Source organism: Talpa europaea, assembly GCF_964194135.1.
Source record: "Talpa europaea genome assembly, chromosome: 8".
Taxonomy (NCBI): domain Eukaryota; kingdom Metazoa; phylum Chordata; class Mammalia; order Eulipotyphla; family Talpidae; genus Talpa; species Talpa europaea.
Window position 1 is genome coordinate 51,750,099 of NC_140075.1, and position 21,009 is coordinate 51,771,107.

Consider the following 21,009-nt stretch of genomic DNA (forward strand, 5'->3'; position numbering starts at 1 on the left):
AGCTGTACTAATTACTTCAAATAGCAGCAGACAAGGAAAATAAGCATTTCATTGCTTAAGTTCATTTTAAGTTTGCTATATTAAGTTTAAAAATTAAAAAAATATCAACTTACTATAAACAATTTAAAATATGTATAATACAACTTCATGGTCAAAACATTTGAATAATCTATGAAAACAGGAGATATTTTGATCTTACATTTGTTTAGGTTCCATACATGATTTTTAAATCTGTCTCTTCCAAGAAAAGTCATAAAATAGTTGTCTTATTTTATAAGGAACTAATTTTTGTTAAGGGATTTCCTAGTCACAAAAATACTTAATTACTTGTTATCAGAGAATTGAAGAAAAAAAAAAGAAATGGGAAACAAAGTGGCTCTCTCCCTATTTGTCACAATTTTCTTCTTAAGCAGTCTGTACATGAGCTATCTGGACTTTCTGAACCATTTACAAATGCATTGTTCAAAAAGTGAAGAAAAAAAGTTTAAGAGTCTAAAAGTGTTACTTTATACACCAAATATACAATACATATTCAAAGTATACACACACATACACATCTTAAAGATAAGGTTCTCCAAAGGTTTTTCGACATTCCATCACCCCTGTGCTTGGTGGTCTGTCACAGTTATGTGTACTCTTGACTTGACTAGGTGTGAGACGATCGTAAGCCATCTTGTATTCCTTATCAAATGCATCTGCAAAAATTCAGAAAGAAATAAAGCCATAAAGAAATTTATATTTGATGTGAACAATAATCAAGCTTTTGTAATACTATAAAGTTAGCATTTTAGAGTCTACTAAAGACCATAAAATCAGGGGCCAATAAGGAATCTCAAGGTCATTCCTGCCAATTAAAGGACAATAAAGGCCTCAGCAGGGAACTTAGAGTTCACATAGTATTTTAGAACTAGATTATATAGACCAGTGTAACTTAAAATTTTAAGATGCCAACTTTTTAAGCTATTTTTCCCCACATTTCTAAATTGTAAATATATGCCATAACATTTACCATCAAACCATTTTTTTTTAAAGATTTATTTATTTATATAAGCACTGGGTACAGTCAGAAGCACGGGAGGGTGAGAGAATTCACCAGAGCCAGAAAGAGGAGCAGAACAGGCAGACTGATGAAGTACACTGCTGAGGGGAGCAGTGGGTGGCAGGAGAGGTTTGCGCGCCATGTGGGATCCTCGCCTGGTGGCCGGGGATCGAACCAGCGCTGCAGAGGCTGCGGGCAGCTTCACAACTCAGCGCTCAACCGCTGCGCCACTGGGGAGGCCCACATCAAACCATTTTTTAACTCTACAGTTCAGTGGTATCATAGATATTCATAATGTTGTACAACTATCACTAACATCCATCTGATAACTTCATCTTATAAAACTAATTTTTTTTAATAGCTCTCTCTCTTTTTTTTTTTTTTTTTAAAGATTTATTTATTTATTTATGCAAGCACTGGGTACAGTCAGAAGCGCGGGAGGGTGAGAGAATTCACCAGAGCCAGAGCGGGGAGCAGAGCAGGCAGAAGGACCCAAGTACACTGCTGAGGGGAGCAGCGGGCGGCAGGAGAGGTCTGCGCGCCATGCGGGACCCTCCTCCTGTGGCCGGGGAGCAGCCAGGGATGGAACCGGCGCTGCCGAAGCCGCGGGCAGCTTTGCAACCCAGCGCTCAACCGCTGCACCACCGGGGAGGCCCTAAAACTAATTCTTATAAAACTGAAATTAAACACTAATTCACCATCCTCCTCTTCTTCCAGGTCCTTAGCAACTACCATTCTATTTCATCTCAGTGATTCTGAGTACTCTAAGTAACTCATAAGAGGAATCATATAGTATTTGTCTCTTTGTAAATGGCTCATATCAGTATTACATCCTCAAGTTTCATCCACGTTGTAGTCTTTAAGGCTCAATAATATTTTACTGTACATACCACATTTAGATTATCCACTCATTTTTCAATGGACAGGACTGCACATAATACTGCTATGAATAGGGATGTGTTCATACTTCTTTGAGACTCTGCTTTCAATTCTTTGGGTATATACCCAGAAGTGGAATTGCTGAATCATACACAAGTTCTATTTTTAATTTCTTGAAGTAAGTGCCATAATGTTTTCCAGAGCAGCTATACCATTTGGCATTCCCACCAGAAGGGCACAAGAGTTTCAATTTCTCCATATGTTTGCCAACACTTGTTATTGTTTTTTTTTATTTGTTTGTTTTGTGGTTGATAGTAACCATCCTAATAGGTGTGAGGTGGTATCTCATTGTACTTTTGCTTGCATTTCCCTTATATTTAGTGATATTAAACATCTTTAAGGTGTACTTATTGACCATTTGTATATCTTCTCTGGAGAAATGTCTATTCAAGTCCTTTGTTCTTTTTTCAAAAGCTTGTTTTTTTGTTGTGTTGAGTTTTAGGAGTTCTGTATTAACCCCATATTAGATAGATAGTATTGTAAATATTTCTTCCTATTCTGTGTGTTGCCTTTATACACTGTTGATAGTCCTTGATGTATAAAAGTTTTAAATTTTCATAAAGTTCAATCTGTTAATTTTTCTGTTGTTGCCTATACTTTTGGTATCATACTCAAGATAGCCCTGCCAAATCCAATGTCATGAAACTTTTCTCCTTAGTTTTCTTCTAAAATTTTTATAGTTTTAGATGGTACATTTGTATCTTCAGTGACATAATTACTTCTCAAAGTCTCTACCTCCAAATACCATCACACTAAGGCTTCAACATATGATATTTGGGAGTGCGGTGGGGGAAGAAGACACATATGTACTATTCATAACAATGGGTGTTAATTCTTTAAACATTTGGTAGAATTCACTACTTGGCTCTGGCTTTTCCTTTGTGAGAAGCTTTTTGATTACTAACTCAATCTTTTCACTTGTTATAGATTTATTAATATTTTCTATTTCTTCTTGAGTCCCACACTTTTTGGGTTGATCATCATCAATTTCTCTCAGTTCTTTTGTTTCATCTCCTTTAAATTTCTACTTCTGGGCCTCCCTGGTGGCGCAGCGGTTGAGCGCTGGGTTGCGAAGCTGCCCGCAGCCTCTGCAGCGCCGGTTCAATCCCCGGCTGCTGGTTAGGGTCCCGCACGGTGCGTGCAGACCTCCCCTGCTGCCCACTGCTCCCCTCAGCAGTGTATTTCATCCATCTGCCTGTTCTGTTCCCCACTCTGGCTCTGGTGAATTCTCTCACCCTCCTGCGCTTCTCACTGTACCCAGTGCTTGTATAAATAAATAAATAAATCTTTAAAAAAAAAAATTTCTACTTCTAAGTCCTAATTAAGGGCAGAAATGCCCCTGATAAAAAGAAGGACACTGGTGACTATCAGGCATTAAAGCCTCAGCAGAGCTTTGGCATTCTGTCTGAGAATTAATAATATGAACAGATTGATGAAAATGATCATTGATACAAAGAATTTATCTGACTTGAGTGGTATCTGACTTGGGTATCCTACTTAAATCTACTTATCGATTAATGAGAGAATATATTACAGCTCATGCTTGTACTAGGGTGATTGTATTCTGTCTTAACAAAAACAAATATAGTACTCTAGTATTAGTCAATACTTTGACTTTAAAGTTCCAGTGCCATTTGCCACAGACATTTATTAGTGCACTCAGAGTAAAAGCGATGATGATGTATAATGAGCACACGCACTCTTACAGGTTACTCTGATAGGCCAGATAGAGTATGGATAGAGAACCAGCGCTCTCCCTATGGTCTAAGCTTCCCAGCAAGTCCACTGAAGGATGGGAAGGAGAACAAGGGTAAGTGAGTGATATAGAGAACTAAGAGCAGCCATCTCCTTACTGGATATTCCAAAGAGTTGTCAGGAGCCAAGAGTGGTTTATGCCACTGGGCATTGTCAATCTTGATGCCAAGAGAGGTTGTAGAATTTGGCAGCAAAGGTATATTTAGGTGGAATGGCAAGTTTCTTACACAATGGAACTATTAGATGAGTATGATAGTTTAAAAAAAACCAACCTAAAGAACAAAGAAAGTTAATTAGAAAGAAAATACCCTGCTGATATAGAAGACAGGAAAGGGAAACTGGCTTACTCTATAATGGCCTTTAAAAAATTAGCTATAAATCTAAGCTCAACTGACATCAGTGTTTAGTATTTTTGTTTGGAAAAAAAAGTCTGAGTGAGAGAAACATAATCAGGGAACGCTGTATTCAGAAGTCACATTACATCACTGATATGACAAAGAAAAAATAAAAGTTATTTAGAATTAAGGAGATATTTGATGGAAACATAACTGTGTTTAACTTATTTTTTTTATGTAAACAAATATTGTATAGATGTGTTGAGCTGCCCTTTATATTAAAAAGGGAAAAAAATGAATGAGTTCAAATTACATGTGGGTTTTGAGGAGAATGTTGTGAAGCTTTTTGCTTTTACCTTAATGGTTGCGAAACAGTGGAGAATATTTAAAATAAGAAACTCGACAAGTGATTCTAATGTTGTACTGGAAAAATAATCATGTTAAGAATAGACAGAAATAAAATACACACTGTAAAAGAAACAACAAGAGAATTGGAATGCTAGACTAGGAAATACCGAGTTAACACAGAAGGCAGTAATGGAGGATTTGAAGGTCAAAAAAGACAGCAGCTGAGAAACAAATAGCAAAATTATAGATGTAAATTTTACCTGTTAAGACAGAATACAATCACCTACTGTAAGTATTACCTACAATATTCTCTCATTAATTGATAAGTGGGTGTAAGTAAGAAACCCAAGTCAGATATCATTCAAATTAGATGAATTACATGTATCAAAGATCATTTTCATCAACCAATGCATATTATAAATTCTCAAATTGCTAAGACTCTGCTGAGTCTCTCAATGCCTAACATGCCCTAATTCCGCGCCCCCCCCCTTTTTTTTTCACCAGGGGCTATTTCTTCTCTTAATCTGGACAGGGAAGTGGGAATTTTAAGGGAGGTGAAACACAAGAACTCAGAGGAAGAGATGATGATCAATCAAAAAAGTCTTGGACCTCCTGAAATATAAATTTAGTTACCTTATTCTTGCTGAAACAAGCTAATTATTGTTAATGATAAGACACAATAGTTAAAAGCATGGGATTGGAAAATAACTGCTTGATTCAAATGTGGCTCTATTATTTACTACGAAACTTGAGTATTAGTTACTTAATCTCTTGGGTTCTCAGCTACCTCCATAACAATATGGAAATAATAACAGCACCTATCTCACAGGGCTCTGGGGTGAATAATGTGAGATTATATGTAGAAAGTACTTGCTATCATATAAGGAACTTAGTAAACCTTTAAAAAATTTAGCTTTTATTATTTATCATTATTATTACTAATATGGTCAAAGTTTCTTTTATATTAGATAAAAAATCAAAGAAACAATTTATCTAATATATTAATATAATTTAATATGAATATAATGAAAAGTACTGACATAAAAATACCTAGAAAACTATACCATAACATATAAATATTACATATTTTATATTATGCTGAATTACCTATATCAATGTTTTCTCTTCCCAATGCCACAAGTGAGAGAAATAATATTTCTCTATATAAACTCCTAGGGAGGGAAAGAAGTAGAGAAAATATTAGAGAGACTGAGACATTCTAACAAATTACTACGCAAACAATATGAATCTGTTTAGGGGAACAGTGTATTCATTCAAGAGAATGCTTACCTCTGTCGTTTAAAATGAGGACATTTGTTCAATGTCTCTAAAATCTGACTCATTGGTCCATAGACATCATTCATTTTAATACTTTTTACCATATTTTTCAATAATTCCTGGTTAAATGAATTATCACCTTTTTGCAGTAAATGGACCATTGGGTACTTCTGGGCTGTAAAAAGAACAAGAGAGTAGATGAAGAAAAATGTTCTGAGTAGAAAGGAGAACAAAATTAAGCAACAACTGACAGCTATTAAAGAAATACAAAGCACTAAAAATAATGTAAGGACAATATATAAAGGGACAGAAATCTAAGAATGAAAAGAAGGAAGAAAATAAGGCAAATAATGATAAAAATAGTCTGGAAGTTTTTTGTGACCTCAAATAGACAATAACTAAAAAAAAACATGGTTTCCTTAATATAGCCTCTGGAGGAAATCTAAATCAGTAGCTTGGGATGGTAACAAATAAAAAATAAGTAAAAAGATGACACTGGGACAAGCAATGTGCTGAAAGCAGAACTCTGCAAAACATAACCCCTCCAGCACATATACAGCACCCTTCAAAAAAAAACCAAAACCAAAAAACAAACAAAACCCTCCCTTGGCTTCCACAGAAGGTAGTACTTCTATAAATATCAAGCTTAACACTCACTCTCAAACAAAAGAGTACGATTTTGACCTGTAAGACAAAAAGTAGTATAATATAATAAAATCCACTTATACATTAGTTTAGGTTATTTAAAGCAAAGTAGAGATGACTCAATATTACAAAGTAAGTATTCTATGATAGCACTTACTGTGGGCATTCCAGAGGATGTACAGGGGCTGTCCTGGATCCTGATGTAATTTCATATTGTCCCATAACATCTGTATCAAAACATATTTACTGTCTTCAGACATACAGTGGCGAGGAATCTGTGTTGTAGAAAAAAAATATTCATTAATGATCCTTCCATGATGTTTTGTAAGTATTTTATAAATATATTTACAAATACTTTTAAGGATGTATGTGTGTAAGAGAGAAAGGAGAACGGGAAGCAACTGATTTGTGTGCTTTTTACTTCTACTGAAGGAAGATGGGTTGAATCGAGAAGCTAATGATTTATAAAGTAGCAGATTTAACAAAGCCCTGCTATCGGTGAGATAGGGTAGCAAAAAGGACTAATCTGAATTTAGTCCTTTGATTTGAATGATTGTGGATTCACAGAAAGAGGAATCCATTTTACATCAGTCTAAAATCCAGCCCAGATAAATCAACTTCTTGGCAACTCATTCAACAGGGACTGAATATCCAAAGTATATGCAAACCATAGAGATGAAGTACAAAGAGGGAGAAGGCAAAGTTCCTGAATTTAGAAACTTTTAAGTGGTGGTGGTAGCATAATAAAAAGCAAAACAAGATAGAACAACATTAAAAAAACAAGTGAACACTTAACGAGCTAATTACCTAAATGTTAAGCAAAAATTCAGAGTGAAGAAATACAGAAAATGGTCCCGTATGACTGTAACATGAATTACAGACATCCTACTAAATGTAGATTTGTTTTTGAAGGAGGTATGAGATATTAGTGGGGCGAATTTGCAAACTCCTCTCATAGAGTCATTTATAGTTTATTTTTGAACTTACAGCAAGTTCAAGACTATTTTGTATAAATTTTACAAAAAGGTTAGAAAGTATGACTTGGTAAGAAGAAAAATTATTTGTAAATGCAATAAACTGTATTGATCTAATGATTCAGATGGTTATTAAAATACTTAGCATGAAAATAAACTACTAAGTTACTTTTACAGTGGTGACAGTACACTGCCTTTTCATTAATTTTTACTCTCATACCTTTGAATACTTGTTACAATGCTCGGAAGAAAGAATCAATCCAGGTAAGTTACTGGGTAAGTCAAGTCGTCTGAAATACCACACCAGGTTCCAAAAAACAATTGGATGATGGTCTACAAAGTCTGCCACTGTTATTGCATGGTCACCTTCATTTTCCAATAAGCTTTCAAGTTCCTTCCATACCACCAGAGGACTAAGATATGGAACAGTGATAGGATCTGGACTTGGGAGGTGCCATTCTAATCCTAAAGAATCCTGTTGAACAAACAAAATTCATTAATGGCAAATATCAGTCTGAAGATACTAAATCATTAAGAAAATATTCTGTCAATGATTTTCATATATGTAGAAAGTTACTATAAGTGTATCATGGGACAAGACTCTTCTTGACAACAATAAAACGGAAGCTAATAAGGCTGCTTAGGCTAAGGGGAAGGAAATCAAATGTAAGTTATCCTGTGAAAACTCAGAACAACTAATATACATACTGTAGCTCCTTGTAAGGTAGCTGGCAGGCTGCCTGTGGGAATGAGCTTCTGTCTTCCAGTGTCTTCCTTATCCAAAGGGCCATAAGTACTAACACTTCTGGCCATTGGAAATATTGGACATTTTGATATAGCTGTTTTTGATCTATCAGCAGGGATCTGAATACTTCGAGCACATGAATTTTCCAGCAGTTTAGATTTGCTTGGGAGAGTGAAGAAAGAAAAAAGCGTATCAGTATCTTGATTTACTTTATTTCATTTAAAAAGACCATGTATTTCTTTTTCAAATTAGAGCTGGACAGAGCCAAGTAAATCAAAGGAAAGATGATACTCAGGCTTCAGCTAGAAATGGTAAATATTTTTTAGTGTAGTCATGTTAAATTTCCTTTTCATCCAATGAACTTTAAATATTAAGATTCATTCATATATTCAAAACTTTTAGAGGACAACTTTTACACAGCAGACTCCATACTATTCCTAAGGGATAAAAAGCAGAGGAAACAGGCACCTACTCCTGGAGTCACAAGCCAGTAGGAGAAGAAAAAAAGGCTATGCCTCTGATGAAAAAAGGTGTGCATACAGATATGCAGTTTTGCTGCTAAGCATTTGGGATCAAACATTACATTTGCTTGCTAGTACTCTGTAGGTATTTTCTTTTAAACATGCAAATACCAATATGGCTTCATCTGCCCAAATATATATGGTCTATTTGGCACTTCTTCAAAATGGAGTTGATATCTATATTTATTTTAAGCATATTTATTTACACAGGCATATGCCAGAGATAGTGTGGGGTTAGCTCCAGACCACCACAATAAAGTGATTATTGCAATAAAGCAAGTCACACAAATTTTTTTGGTTTCTCAGTGCATATAAGTTTGTTCATATTATATTGTTGTCTATTAATATGCAATGGCATTATGTCTTAAAAAAAAGTACGTATCTTAATTAAAAATACTTTATTGCTAAAAATTGCTAATCATCCACTGAGCTTTCAGCAAGTAATAATCTTTTTGCTGGTCTTGTAAAAAATGTACTATCTGTAAAGTGCAATAAAACGAGGTATGCCTGTGTGAGGCATATTCCAAAGTAAGTGAGTACCAACTTAATTCAGGAAAAGATAGAGATAAGAGAAATACTCAGAATGTTCACCTTTAAAATTCTAGTAAACATTATGTGAATTACACATTTAAACTCTGGGGATTTATAACACAAACCATAACTTTTTAAACATTTAGGTTATTAGATAATTTTAATATTGTCTTAAGACTTTAAAATGATAAATTATAGACATTTAAACATGAAAATAATCAGCTAATTGTTCTGTCATTATCTGAAGCACATAGGTTGTTCAAACATAGCTCAGCATAATCATAATTACCTATTTAGATCAAAATTCCCTTGAACAGAGATAATAGATTTGTCAAGACCAGAGGCTGATGTTGAGATGCAAGATTGCCTTGTCTGACTTGAAAAGGAAGATGGAAAATGCACATTTTCTGTAGATGGGCTTGACTTCAAAAAGTATCTGTAATATGAATAAAAAGAGCTTTTTCATAAAAGAGATTCTAGGAAGCATTACCATTAAACATGAAGGGGAAAAAGCATAAATCTTTACCTCCCAGGTCGTCTTAAATCTCTTATCTCAATATTCAGAAAGGGTAAGAAAAGATTGCCACAAAAGGGACATGTAGTATTGAGATTTGAATCATCTGCTGTCCAGCCAGCCATGATTTCCTCATCATGAACAAGACAATCACAGGTTTTACACCGAGAACAACTTGAGATGAGAACCTATGAGAGAAAACCACTTAATAGTTAGTTGATCTGTGCATATTATGAATTAAAAATTCATTTCAAAATGTAAGCATGGAACTATGTGAAACAGAGGTAAAGGAGAATGATTTCAATGATTTGAAATACTAAATATCTGAAAACTGGATTTTAAGCATATTCTTTAACATTTTATTCCTTTACAGAGCCTATCAATAATTTAGTATACATTTTATAAAGATGCTCTTTCGAGCCAAATTATACCTCCATTGCATAATTCTGGAAGATGTTTGTATTACTCATATTGCAGGAAGACGCCACTTCTGATTTTCCAGGTAAGGCAAACTTTGACAGGGATCCTGTTCATTTATCAAAAAACAAAAAGCAAAATTAATCTCATTAAAATTAATGAGCTAGGATATGAGAATCTTTCACATTGATAAATTCTTTGTCAAACTGCTTTGCTCAACATATGAAAGGTAATTTAGTAAAAGCATTAATAATGAAAATGTTTTTCTATGCATGCATTTTTGTTGTGAGGACAAACCTAAGGATTTCTGATTTCTGCAAACTAGGTATGTTCATTACTCCTTTGTTAAGCACTTGTGTGTACAGGCTAGAAAGCATTCCATCTGTTTATAATTATTATTTTGTGGTTTCTATTATTCTAAGTTTAAAATACAAGAAAGTGTTTAGTTTTAAGGTCTAGAAAGTATAAAATAGGTAATCTTATTTCAAATTATGAAAAGATTTATTCAGAATCCTGTCTTGTAAGGATCATTTAAGCTCTGGTTTAAACACAAGGAAATTCTTAGGAGCAGTGGCATCTTAGAGGTATTAAAAACAATAGCAGAAGTAAGGGAAGTTCTGTGGTCAGATCAATTGTTGTTTATATCTTTCCTATACATTTTTTTCCAGTAATTATAGTAGTCCCCACATATAGGCAGAATATTCCTTCCAAGACCCTAGAGGATGTCTGAAACCACATATAATACTAGACCCTATATTTATTCTGTTTTTTCCTATATGTACATACCTATGATAAAGTTTAATTTGTAAATTAGGCACAGAAAAAGATTGGCAACAGTAACTAATTATAAAATAGGACAATTATAACAATGTACTATAATAAAAGTCATGTGAATATGGTCTATTTTCCCTCTCAAAAATATCTTATGGTACGTAGTATTTTCCAACAGTGGAAAACCAAGGGTAAGTGAAACTGTGGAAAGGGAAATTGTAGAGAAGGGTAGTTACTGTATTAAGTTTTATCAAAGAACAGTGCATTTTAGAAATATAAAGGTCAAAAAAAGGTAATGCTATAAACTTTTAGTTCATAAGAAATAGAGAAAAATAGGAAAACATGCTAAATGCAACTGGAGGGGAAGCAATCAGCACAAACCAGCACAAATTGCTCACTGTTTTAGCAAATAAATGATAAGGAAAAAGAAGACATGGCTCCAGAGCTACCACTGGCCACAGGGCCTGCCATGCAAAGATGTAGAAAAAGGGGATGTGCACAATTTGTAAAATGTATTTACATACATTAAAATACACTATATGTATAACACATAATAAAATAAAAAATAAATTTAAATAACTTCAATAAAAGTTAAACATGACATTAAAGACTATATATAGTTTAGAGGTCTATATTGAAGCATTTAAAATAAAATTACATGGGCCTCCCTGGTGGTGCAGGGGGTTGGGCACCACACTAATGGGGCTGTTCGCGGCCTCTGCAATGTGGGTTCGATCCCTGGCCAGCTAGGGAGCAACCCACGTGGCCAGGCAGACCTTTTCTATCTTGCCTGCTACTCCCCTTAGCAGTGTATTTCAGTCAATCTGCTTGTTCTGTTCCCCACTCTGTTTCTGGTTGATCCTCTCACACACCCCGCATCTCTGGCCTGTGCCCCAGCTCTTGTATGCATAGATGGATAAATTTATTTATTTATTTATTTTTTGTGGGACCCTCACCAGCGGCTGGGGAACGAACTGGCACTGCAGAGTCTGCAGGCAGCCTCGCAGCCCATTGCTCAACCGCTGCACCACCAGGGAAGGCCCTAGATGGATAAATTCTCAAAAAATAAATAAATAAAATAAAATTACATATCATCTGGGATTTACTTTAAAATAATTCAGCAGGGAAGGAAAAAGAATGTTGGCAGCAGATAAGAAAGGGGAAAGATTAAAACAAGATCGGCCATTTGTTGATAATTGTTGAAGTCCGACAGAGGGTAATGGGCTTTTATTGTGATATTCCTTCCATTTTTGTGTATGCTTCATAGTTTCCACAAAAAAAGATATTTAAAATAGCAATGGTACAAATGAAAAATATAATACATTGCATCCATTCCTTGCAATAGATACCACAACAAATTTCAAATGGGTTTAATATTTAAATCAAGGATCAAATCTAATTTTATATGGCTATGAACTAATAGAGGTTTTTACATTTTAAAGCCTTGTTAAAAAAAGGAAAAAGGCAAAAAAAAAATCTGTGACAGAGATGTATGTGGCCTTCAAAACCTCAAATATTTATGGTCTGGTCATTTACAGAAAAAGTTTGCTGACCCTCCCCACTTACATAAAAGTGAAAGGATTACCTAATATAAAAAAGTCTTGTAACATATATACAGATACTCAATTTCATTTATAAGGGAAATATAAATGAAAACTAAATTGAAATACATTCCTTACTTATCAAAGGACAAAAATCTAAAAGTTTGCCAACTTATTTTGTTGACAAGGTAAATAGTTACTTTTATATCAGTAAGAAGTGGTTAAAATGAACTCTGATACACTGAAACATGATGAAGTATGCAACCTTAAAAGTGAATGAGGGACAATGCTATGTGGATGATATGGAATGATCTTCAGTAGATATTGTTAAGTGAAAAAAGCAAGGAATAGGAAAGTAGAGTATGTTACCTTTGAATATTAAGAGAAGGAGGTAATGAGAAAACACACACACACACACACACACACACACACACACACATACCCCTATACTTAAACAAAAGCAAAAATGGAGCAAAAAATGTTTACCCCTAGGATAAGGAGAAAACAAGATGAGGAATAGGACTGGAAGATAGAGCTCTCAGAAAGTATCTTGGGTCTACTGCTTTGACTTTGGAGCCATCCAAAACTTTTACAAAATTAAAATAATGGGGAAAAAAAGAAAGGTACCACCAATCAAATGCAGTATGACAGTATTGCTTGGACAAACCTTCTAAGGAGGCAGAACTTTCTAGGCTTGTTCTGCTGAAGTCCACTCCCTTAGTTCCTGAAGTGGCATGGCTCTCCTGGGAAGAAGTGGCTCCTTCCAACTCATGGCAGACATCTTCGTCTGTTAAAGAGGTAGATTCAGAATCCTGGGCTCCCACTGAAGAAAGACTGGTACGATCAGAACTTTGATCCTAAAGATATAAGTATAAGCTTAATTTCCTTCATATTTAAAGTTAATTAATTAAAAGGCTACTGCTAAGGTAGGGGAACTACCTAGCCATTCAGAAAACCAGTTAATCAACATTATAACTTACAGAGAAAAAAAAAAAAACAACTAATTTTATAAGGGCACACTAATTTGGACAAACATGCTGGAGATCAACTTTTGAGAGAGCATTTTTTTTTTTTTTTTAGCTAGATCAAAGTAAATTACTATTAGTAAGATAACCCTGCTGACTGTAAATCTTTATTTGTAATTTCCCTCCCTGCAAATCCAGCCCAGGATGAAACCATTAGAATTGCATTTTATTCTTTTTAAATAAATCATTTATGTTTACATTTTGCTCTTTTCCACAATATTCCAGGTATTAAAAACATATATTTCTAGTTTTCATTTCTGAGAACACTAAAGTATAAGTTATTTTTTCCTGGTTATACCAATAATACATAAGAAAATATGGTTAATATAAATTTTTGTATGAAGAAAAAAATTAACATCACTAATTCTACTGCCCAGATAATAAAAATTATTTTTCCTAGTCAGGCACATGTATAAATGAGTTATTTTAGTATCTAAATGATTTTATTGGCTTTTTGGTTACATCTAGTACTTTTAAGTGGGGGCTCTAAGGATTACAAAATATGTATCTAGTTATTTCCAGTCTACTTAAAGTTGGTATTGTACCACTTCACATATAATAAATAACTTGATGAACAGCAGTGGAGTGAGTTCCTTTACCACAATAAGAATCTATGTATATTGAAAATAATGTTCCATTGTTGCATGCAAACTTTCATTTGGGACAGTTATAATTATTTTAAGGAATTTAAGAGGTAAAAAAGTAATTTTTTTATTAGCCAGCTATTTAATTCTTTCTTTCCTGAAGATATCAGGTTTCTTTCTGGTATCATTTTTCTTTAGCCTAAAACACTTCCTTTAGTGTATCTTATTGAGCTACTCTGCTAGCCATGAATTCTTTTATCTGAAAATGTCTTTATTTTACTTTTACCCCTAAAGAATATTTTCACTGGATATAGAATTCTGGGCTGATAGCTCTTTTCTTTCAATACATTAAAGGTGGTGTTCTGCTGTTTTCTTCTCCCCAGGGATTTTATGAAAAATATCTGGTCATTCTCTGTTCTTCTTATTTCTCTCTAGGTAATATGTTTTTTATTCCTGCAGTCATTTTATTAGCAGGTGAATATCTTTGCTTTTTAGTAGTTTTGTTTATATGTGGGTAGGTGTGGTTTTCTTTGAGTTTATCCTCTTGATAGTTTGCTGAGTCTCTTGTGTCTGTAAATCTACCAAGTTTGGGGATTTTCAGCTCTATTTCTTCAAATATCTTTTCTATCACAATCTCTTTCTCTTGCATTTCTGGAAGTCCAATTTTGTTATATCTTCTGACACCATGCCACAAGTCCCTGAGTCTTTGTATGTTTTTATGAAGTCTTTTCTTTCTCCTTCAATCAGTATTTTCTATTACTGATCTTTAAATTCATTGACTCTGTGCTCTCCACTCTGCTACTGAACCCAGCCAGTAAGTTTATTTCAGAATATATTTTTTAGTAATAAAATTTGTTTTTTTGGATAAGTTCACTTTTTACTGAAAATTCCTTTTTATTTTATGTGTTTATCTCAGGAATCTAGTTATGATATCTGCTTAAATTTCTGCCTGATAATATGAGTCATCTCAGCTTTTCCCTGGAGAAATGGTTGCATTTTTTTGTTATTTATATATCAAGTAATTCTGGATTTAAATTTGGACCTTGTGAATTTTTTTTAAAGATTTATTTTTGTATACAAGAACTGGGGTACAGGCCAGAGGTGTGGAGGGTGAGAGAATTCACCAAAACAGGAGAGGTCTGCTGTGCCATGTGGGTAGCTCCCTGACTGGGATAGAATTCGTGTTGCAGTGGCTGAGGATAGCTTCATAAGTTGCTTTCCTTGTATTTATTCTACTGGATATTAAGTTTGTGAGTTGACATCTTGAGTCACTTTTGGAAAAATTCTTGGTTATTAGCTTTTTAAATGATCTATCCCATTCTCTCCTTTTCTTGTGGAGCTCAATCATATCAATGTTAGGCATTTTCACAGAAACCTACATTACTTTCTGTAGTTTTCATTTCTTCCTGTATTTCAATGTCGTTATCTTTTGCTGACTTCCTACCTAATTTACTAACATTTTCCCCGTGTTTTGTCTGTTATTAAATCTAACTACTGCATTCTTAATTTTCCAGTTCTATGAGTTATACTTTATTTTTAATTTTTATTTTTTTAAAGATTTATTTATTTATTTATACAAGCACTGGGTACAGTCAGAAGCACGGGAGGGTGAGAGAATTCACCAGAGCCAGAGCGGGGAGCAGAACAGGCAGAAGGACCGAAGTACACTGCTGAGGGGAGCAGCGGGCGGCAGGAGAGGTCTGCGCGCCATGTGGGACCCTCCTCCGGTGGCAGGGAAGGGCCGGGGAGCAGCTGGGGATTGAACCAGTGCTGCAGAGGCTGTGGGTAGCTTCGCAACCCAGCGCTCAACCGCTGCACCACCGGGGAGGCCCTATACTTTATTTTTTAAAAAGATTTATTTATTTTTATACAAGAGCTGGGGTACAGGCCAGAGGCGTGGGAGGGTGAGAGATTCACCAGAGACAGAGTGAGGAGCAGAACAGGCAGACTTACTGAAATACACTGCTGAGGGGAGCACCTAGCAAGACAGGAGAGGTCTGCCTCACCATGTGGGATTCTTGCTGGCTGGCTGGGATTGAACCCGCACTGCAGAGGCTGTGGACAGCTTCATAGTGCTGCACTCAACCCGCTGTGCCACCGGGGAGGCCCTATACTTTATTCTTTTTAATAGGTAACTTACCTGGTGAACTTTTCCATTGTTTCAGTTTTCCTTTTTCAGCTTTTCCTTTATTTTCTTAAAGATATTATACTTACTGCAAAGTCTAATCCAAATATTTAGATCACCTGAAGGCCTGTGAACACCATGTACCTTTCTTGTATTTTAGTTATGTTCCTGTCTCTTGGTATAGCTATTTTTAACTGTATGAGAGATAGACATGTAAGGATTCCAGATAATGTTCTTTTTCTCCAGAAAGGGTTCATTCTTTGTGAAATAAAGGTGGATTATTGTAATTAAATCACAAGCAGACCTAAGTTAATCTTATGTTGCACTTTGGTCTACCTCTAGTTTGCCAGTGCGCCTAAGGAATAGTTTTGCAGGACTTACAACTAAGGGCCCAATGGATTTACCAGCTATGGCCCTCTCTCCCTCTCTCCTTCCAGCAGTTCATAAACTTTAGTTATTACACCACAGAACGGGTGGGATCTCTTATTTATCAGAGATTTCCTCCCTACCTTTTTAGCTTCCTGATTCAATTTCCAGTATTTGGAAAATTTCTTGAAGGAAAAAACCTGTGTATCTGAGGACCTTCAAGTCTCTGTCTTTGTCTCTCTAGCTGTACAAGATCCCAAAAGCTCTTCTCATCCCCTCACCTCTCTACAGTCTTCTGATAAGTAAGGTAAAGCCTGGATCTGCAACCTCCTGCCATGTGCTCAGAGTAAGTGCCCTCAGTGAAAAGCAGCTACTGAACTTCAATTCACCTGTTCAATTCTCTTTCTATAACCTTATTCCTCTATAGTTTTTTTTTCAGTTCTGTGATGACTTTAAACAGATACCTGATATACTCCTTTAGCTTTTGCTTTTGGGAGGTATGTAGATCTATTAGAAGCTAAATCATCCTAACCAGAAAGAGAAACCCTCTGCCTTGGAAGGCATGCAAGACAGTTTCTGGGAAACAAAAACAAAATGAAACAAGCAAACCCCCCCCCCCATGCATTTTCAAGGAAGTTCTGTAAGCATTTTTACATAACACTGATTTTTACCCCTTCTATAAATGGAATGATAAGCATAATCTTAGTGAGTTCTCTTTTCCTTTTGAAGTTATTATTCAAGTTCGAGTTTTGAGGATTACAAACCAGGTGTTTAAGGAGAATGATAAAAAAAGATATGCATGTAAGGGACTTTGGTGGTAGAGGAGAGTGAAAGGAAAAGTATAAAATACTAAAGAAAATTACCTTAGATGATGCAGTATACATGGTGAATCTTGAATACCATTTGCTTGCTTTTTCTGCAACTCCTTTCCCAGCAGTGAACATGCTGTTCCTTAGAACATCTAGTTTAGGTACTAGTAGTGTATCTAAATTAAATGAAGGTGATGAATGGGTTAATGCATTTTGAGATTCTTCCCTAAATGGGCAGGAAGGTGAGAACGCTGGAGAAGACCAAAGTCTATCCCTGGGTCTGTCATCATTTTTTGTATAGCTTTTAGATTTAGTAAGTCTTGCTGGTCTAGGAGAATTAGGAGGTAGGCTAGACCTTCTGCATGCCTTGACCAATGTTGGACTTTTCTTACTGGCTAATTTATCATCACATGCCCGCTGTAAATCAACACTAGGTGTGCGACTTGTCAAAGGACTGCTCATGTTATTCATGTACATCTCAATTTCTTCAGCTAAATCCCGCCTAGCAGATGGCGTTGAAATGCTTTTGTTATCATCTTCATCCTCCTCGTCCTCCTCTTTTTGCTGCTGTTCAGTCTCAGCAACTAGAAGAGAGAGGGGATCAAATCCTGTTGCAACATCAGTTTTTTCGAAAGGTTTTACTGAAAAGCTGCTGTTCATGCGCTGAATCCTTCTGGAATTTTGTGTAGCAGCATATCCCACTTTTGGTCCATCTGTTTCATTGTCTAAGTCTTCTAAGTCAAAAATAACAGGAGAATCCACCTTGTCTGCAAAACAATTTGAGCCATCAAAAGGTGTGTCATCGTCACTAGATTCCTTTTCCAGACTCTCTCTTTTTGATCTTAAAGGTGGCTTTCCAATATCAAGACTACTTGGTCTTGTGTTTTTTGAGATAACATTTGAAAGAATTTTTGCATCAGCTCCTAATTTTTCCACCATCTCTCCAGGGTTTGCTTCCTGGTTAATTCTATTCAGCATAAGTCCCATCACTACTCCTCCACTCAGATTGCGGTTTCTATTTCCCCAGGACATTCGTGGTTGCAAATTCGGTTCCCCGTCACTTTTATGTCTTTTCCTGAAGCATCTATTTTGATTCCCTGTTTCATTTGTATCCTCAAAAGATGATATTAAGAGTAGCTCTGATGTGCTTTCTGAAAAACAAGAGTAGTGGTTTTAGCCAAGAAAAATACAAGGTGCAAATACAAATTGTCTTAAATCTTTAAAATACTGGTAATGAAAATGATAATAGCAAGTACTCACTGAGTGCCTGCTACTTGACAAATACTATACTAGGCACTTACATTATCTACCATAATCATTCCAACATCTAAATGGGTTGAGAAAAAAATGACACTCTGATTTATTACCCAGGCCAAAGTTACCCAGATTTGACTAAATTGTAAAGCATATGCTCCTCTACATGAGGATGCATTACTTTTTAAAATTGATAAATTAAAATTAATGTTTATCCTTGTAAATATTCAACAACAATAATAATAGTAGTAAACTTACATTAATTCCACCAAACTGATTAAATAACAGTGATTATACAATTGTGGCTGTGGTAATGAATTTTATTTTATTTTTAAATTTTATTTATTTTTTTTAAAGATTTGTTTATTTATTTATTTATACAAGCACTGGGTACAGTCAGAGGCGCGGGAGGGTGAGAGAATTCACCAGAGCCAGAGCGGGGAGCAGAGCAGACAGAAAGACCGAAGTACACTGCTGAGGGGAGCAGCGGGCGGCAGGAGAGGTCTGCGCGCCATGTGGGACCCTCCTCTGGTGGCCTGGCCGGGGAGCAGCCCGGGATCAAACAGGCGCTGCAGAAGCTGCGGGCAGCTTCGCAACCCAGCGCTCAACCGCTGCGCCACCAGGGAGGCCCTGTGGTAATGAATTTTAGATTTTGAATCTTCCATCTATAAAAATGAAAAAATCCAAAACACTAAACCAAAAGGCAGCTTGGTTAGTTTCAGCCATAAATAAAATTTTTTTTAAAAACTCGAAATCCCTATGATTATGGATGCAGTTAAGTAATTTTACCTTTGCTTTACATATTGATTGCAAGTTTATACCAGTGAAATGTGAATGGCTACTTTGTGTTTAGACATTGTTCACTGCTTTTTTATCAAATTACTCAGGTACCAATGTTAAAAGCAGAAATATAGACTTTTGATCACTTTCTTTGCCCTTATTATTATTACATTATTATTATGTGGGAGTCTAGGTATGGTATTGTCAATTATCCTTTTTCATGCTTAATCCAACAGAATTAGCCCTCCGTGAGCCTGGTGGTCTATGGGTGCTTTGGTAGGGGGTGTGATGTGGTAACATACATCTAAAGAGGTGTGAACCTAGTTCCTTAAATTATATTCAGTGTTATAAACCTATGTTACCTCAAAAAAAAAAAAAAAAAAACGAAAGCCCTCTGTAATCAGGCAATTACGAAAAATGCACCTTTTTGCTAGAGACCATAAAGTCTACAAACTACTGTAGTTTTAGTATATGTGCTGTCGAAGCAAGCACCAAACTACTGTAGTTTAATAAACATTTCATTAACCTGGTAAAAAGCACAGTGGAGAGTAAAGTTTATTCTTTTTTTCTATATCAGCTTATGATTAAGGATATATGAAACCAAGAATACGCTCTTTATAAATCAAGGTCAACAGGTTTGTGGCTTACACATGCCCATATAAACCAATCCCAAGTCTTGTTAGAGAAAGAGAAGTTTATTATCCGCAGATAATGGCGACAAAGAAAGTAAACTGATTTATAGACTGCCTCCTCAGCCCCACTGGGACTGCCCTTTAAGGAGGTAAGGGGCAGAAAGGAGACAAAAAAGCTCTTGGCGATAGGATATAGGGGGTATTGATTGGGTATTGCTGATCATCATCTGCTCATCAGAGCAGGTTCAGATGGGGTTCATGCTTCCACATATGTCACATGTTCAGAATATGGTGGCCCAACTCCTCTTCTTGGTGTAGATATTAGTGTTATTAGGAATTTGGTGTGAATATAGGGTCAGGAACACAGACACTGGGCATGCTCAATCTGTTTTTAAAAACTGGCAGATTGCTCTAACTAATTATGGGTGGTTGGATTCTGGTTATCTAGAAAAACTAAAATACAATATATGGTAAGACATTTTTGCCTCTGGGAGTAAATCAAATGTGGGGGGAGGTGCTTACTCAGAGACATTATCTTCCATGAGTAAATCAGATGGGGACTAGGCCTGCTTTTAAGGAGTTAGTCAAATAATGAAGCTCTAATTGCAAATCCTAATTGCATTTCTGTATTCTGAAGCCCTAGAATTATCTATCTTAGCCACTTGTTCCCTGTCTTCTGAGGTGCTGGTCTGACAACATTTCTGATATCCTGGGAAATTTCTGTTTGACAGATAAAAGTATTATCAACAAGGAACCTTATAACCCAAAGATAGTATTCTGGAACTGCATTTAAATAGATGTATAAGGGTTCCTTTGCAAAGTCACAACTATGTTACCCAAAAGACAAACAGTGTTGGCTACTGAACTAAACCAGGGCTTTGCAAACCACCTCAGAGCCAAATCCAGCTTGTAGGACTATTTTTGTACCGTGTGAAATGGTTTTTAATTTTTTAAAATATTTATTTATGCATACAAGAGTTGGGGTATAGGCCAGAGGTGTGGGGGGTGAGAGGAGTCACCAGAAATAGAGTGGGGAACAGAACAGGCGGATTCATTGAAATACACTGCTGAGGGGAGAAGT

At 35.7% G+C, this 21,009-nt stretch overlaps 1 protein-coding gene across 4 annotated transcripts in view; it reads right to left on the reverse strand.

Moving 5' to 3' along the window:
- Positions 1-558: 558 nt before the first annotated feature.
- DENND4A (DENN domain containing 4A) overlaps positions 559-21,009 on the reverse strand; it is a gene marked incomplete at both ends in the record, with an annotated part of 68,792 nt that continues 48,341 nt past the window's right edge. For 3 of the 4 annotated variants that reach the window (XM_084239906.1, XM_084239904.1, XM_084239903.1), the window contains 11 exons: positions 559-695; positions 5,524-5,588; positions 5,707-5,869; positions 6,497-6,614; positions 7,534-7,788; positions 8,022-8,220; positions 9,400-9,546; positions 9,637-9,812; positions 10,056-10,150; positions 13,021-13,210; positions 17,317-18,413. In XM_084239906.1, the coding sequence (XP_084096032.1) occupies positions 559-695; positions 5,524-5,588; positions 5,707-5,869; positions 6,497-6,614; positions 7,534-7,788; positions 8,022-8,220; positions 9,400-9,546; positions 9,637-9,812; positions 10,056-10,150; positions 13,021-13,210; positions 17,317-18,413 (2,642 nt within the window). Of the gene's footprint in view, positions 696-5,523; positions 5,589-5,706; positions 5,870-6,351; positions 6,379-6,496; positions 6,615-7,533; positions 7,789-8,021; positions 8,221-9,399; positions 9,547-9,636; positions 9,813-10,055; positions 10,151-13,020; positions 13,211-17,316; positions 18,414-21,009 lie in introns of all 4 variants that reach the window. The other variant, XM_084239905.1, reaches the window with a different exon arrangement.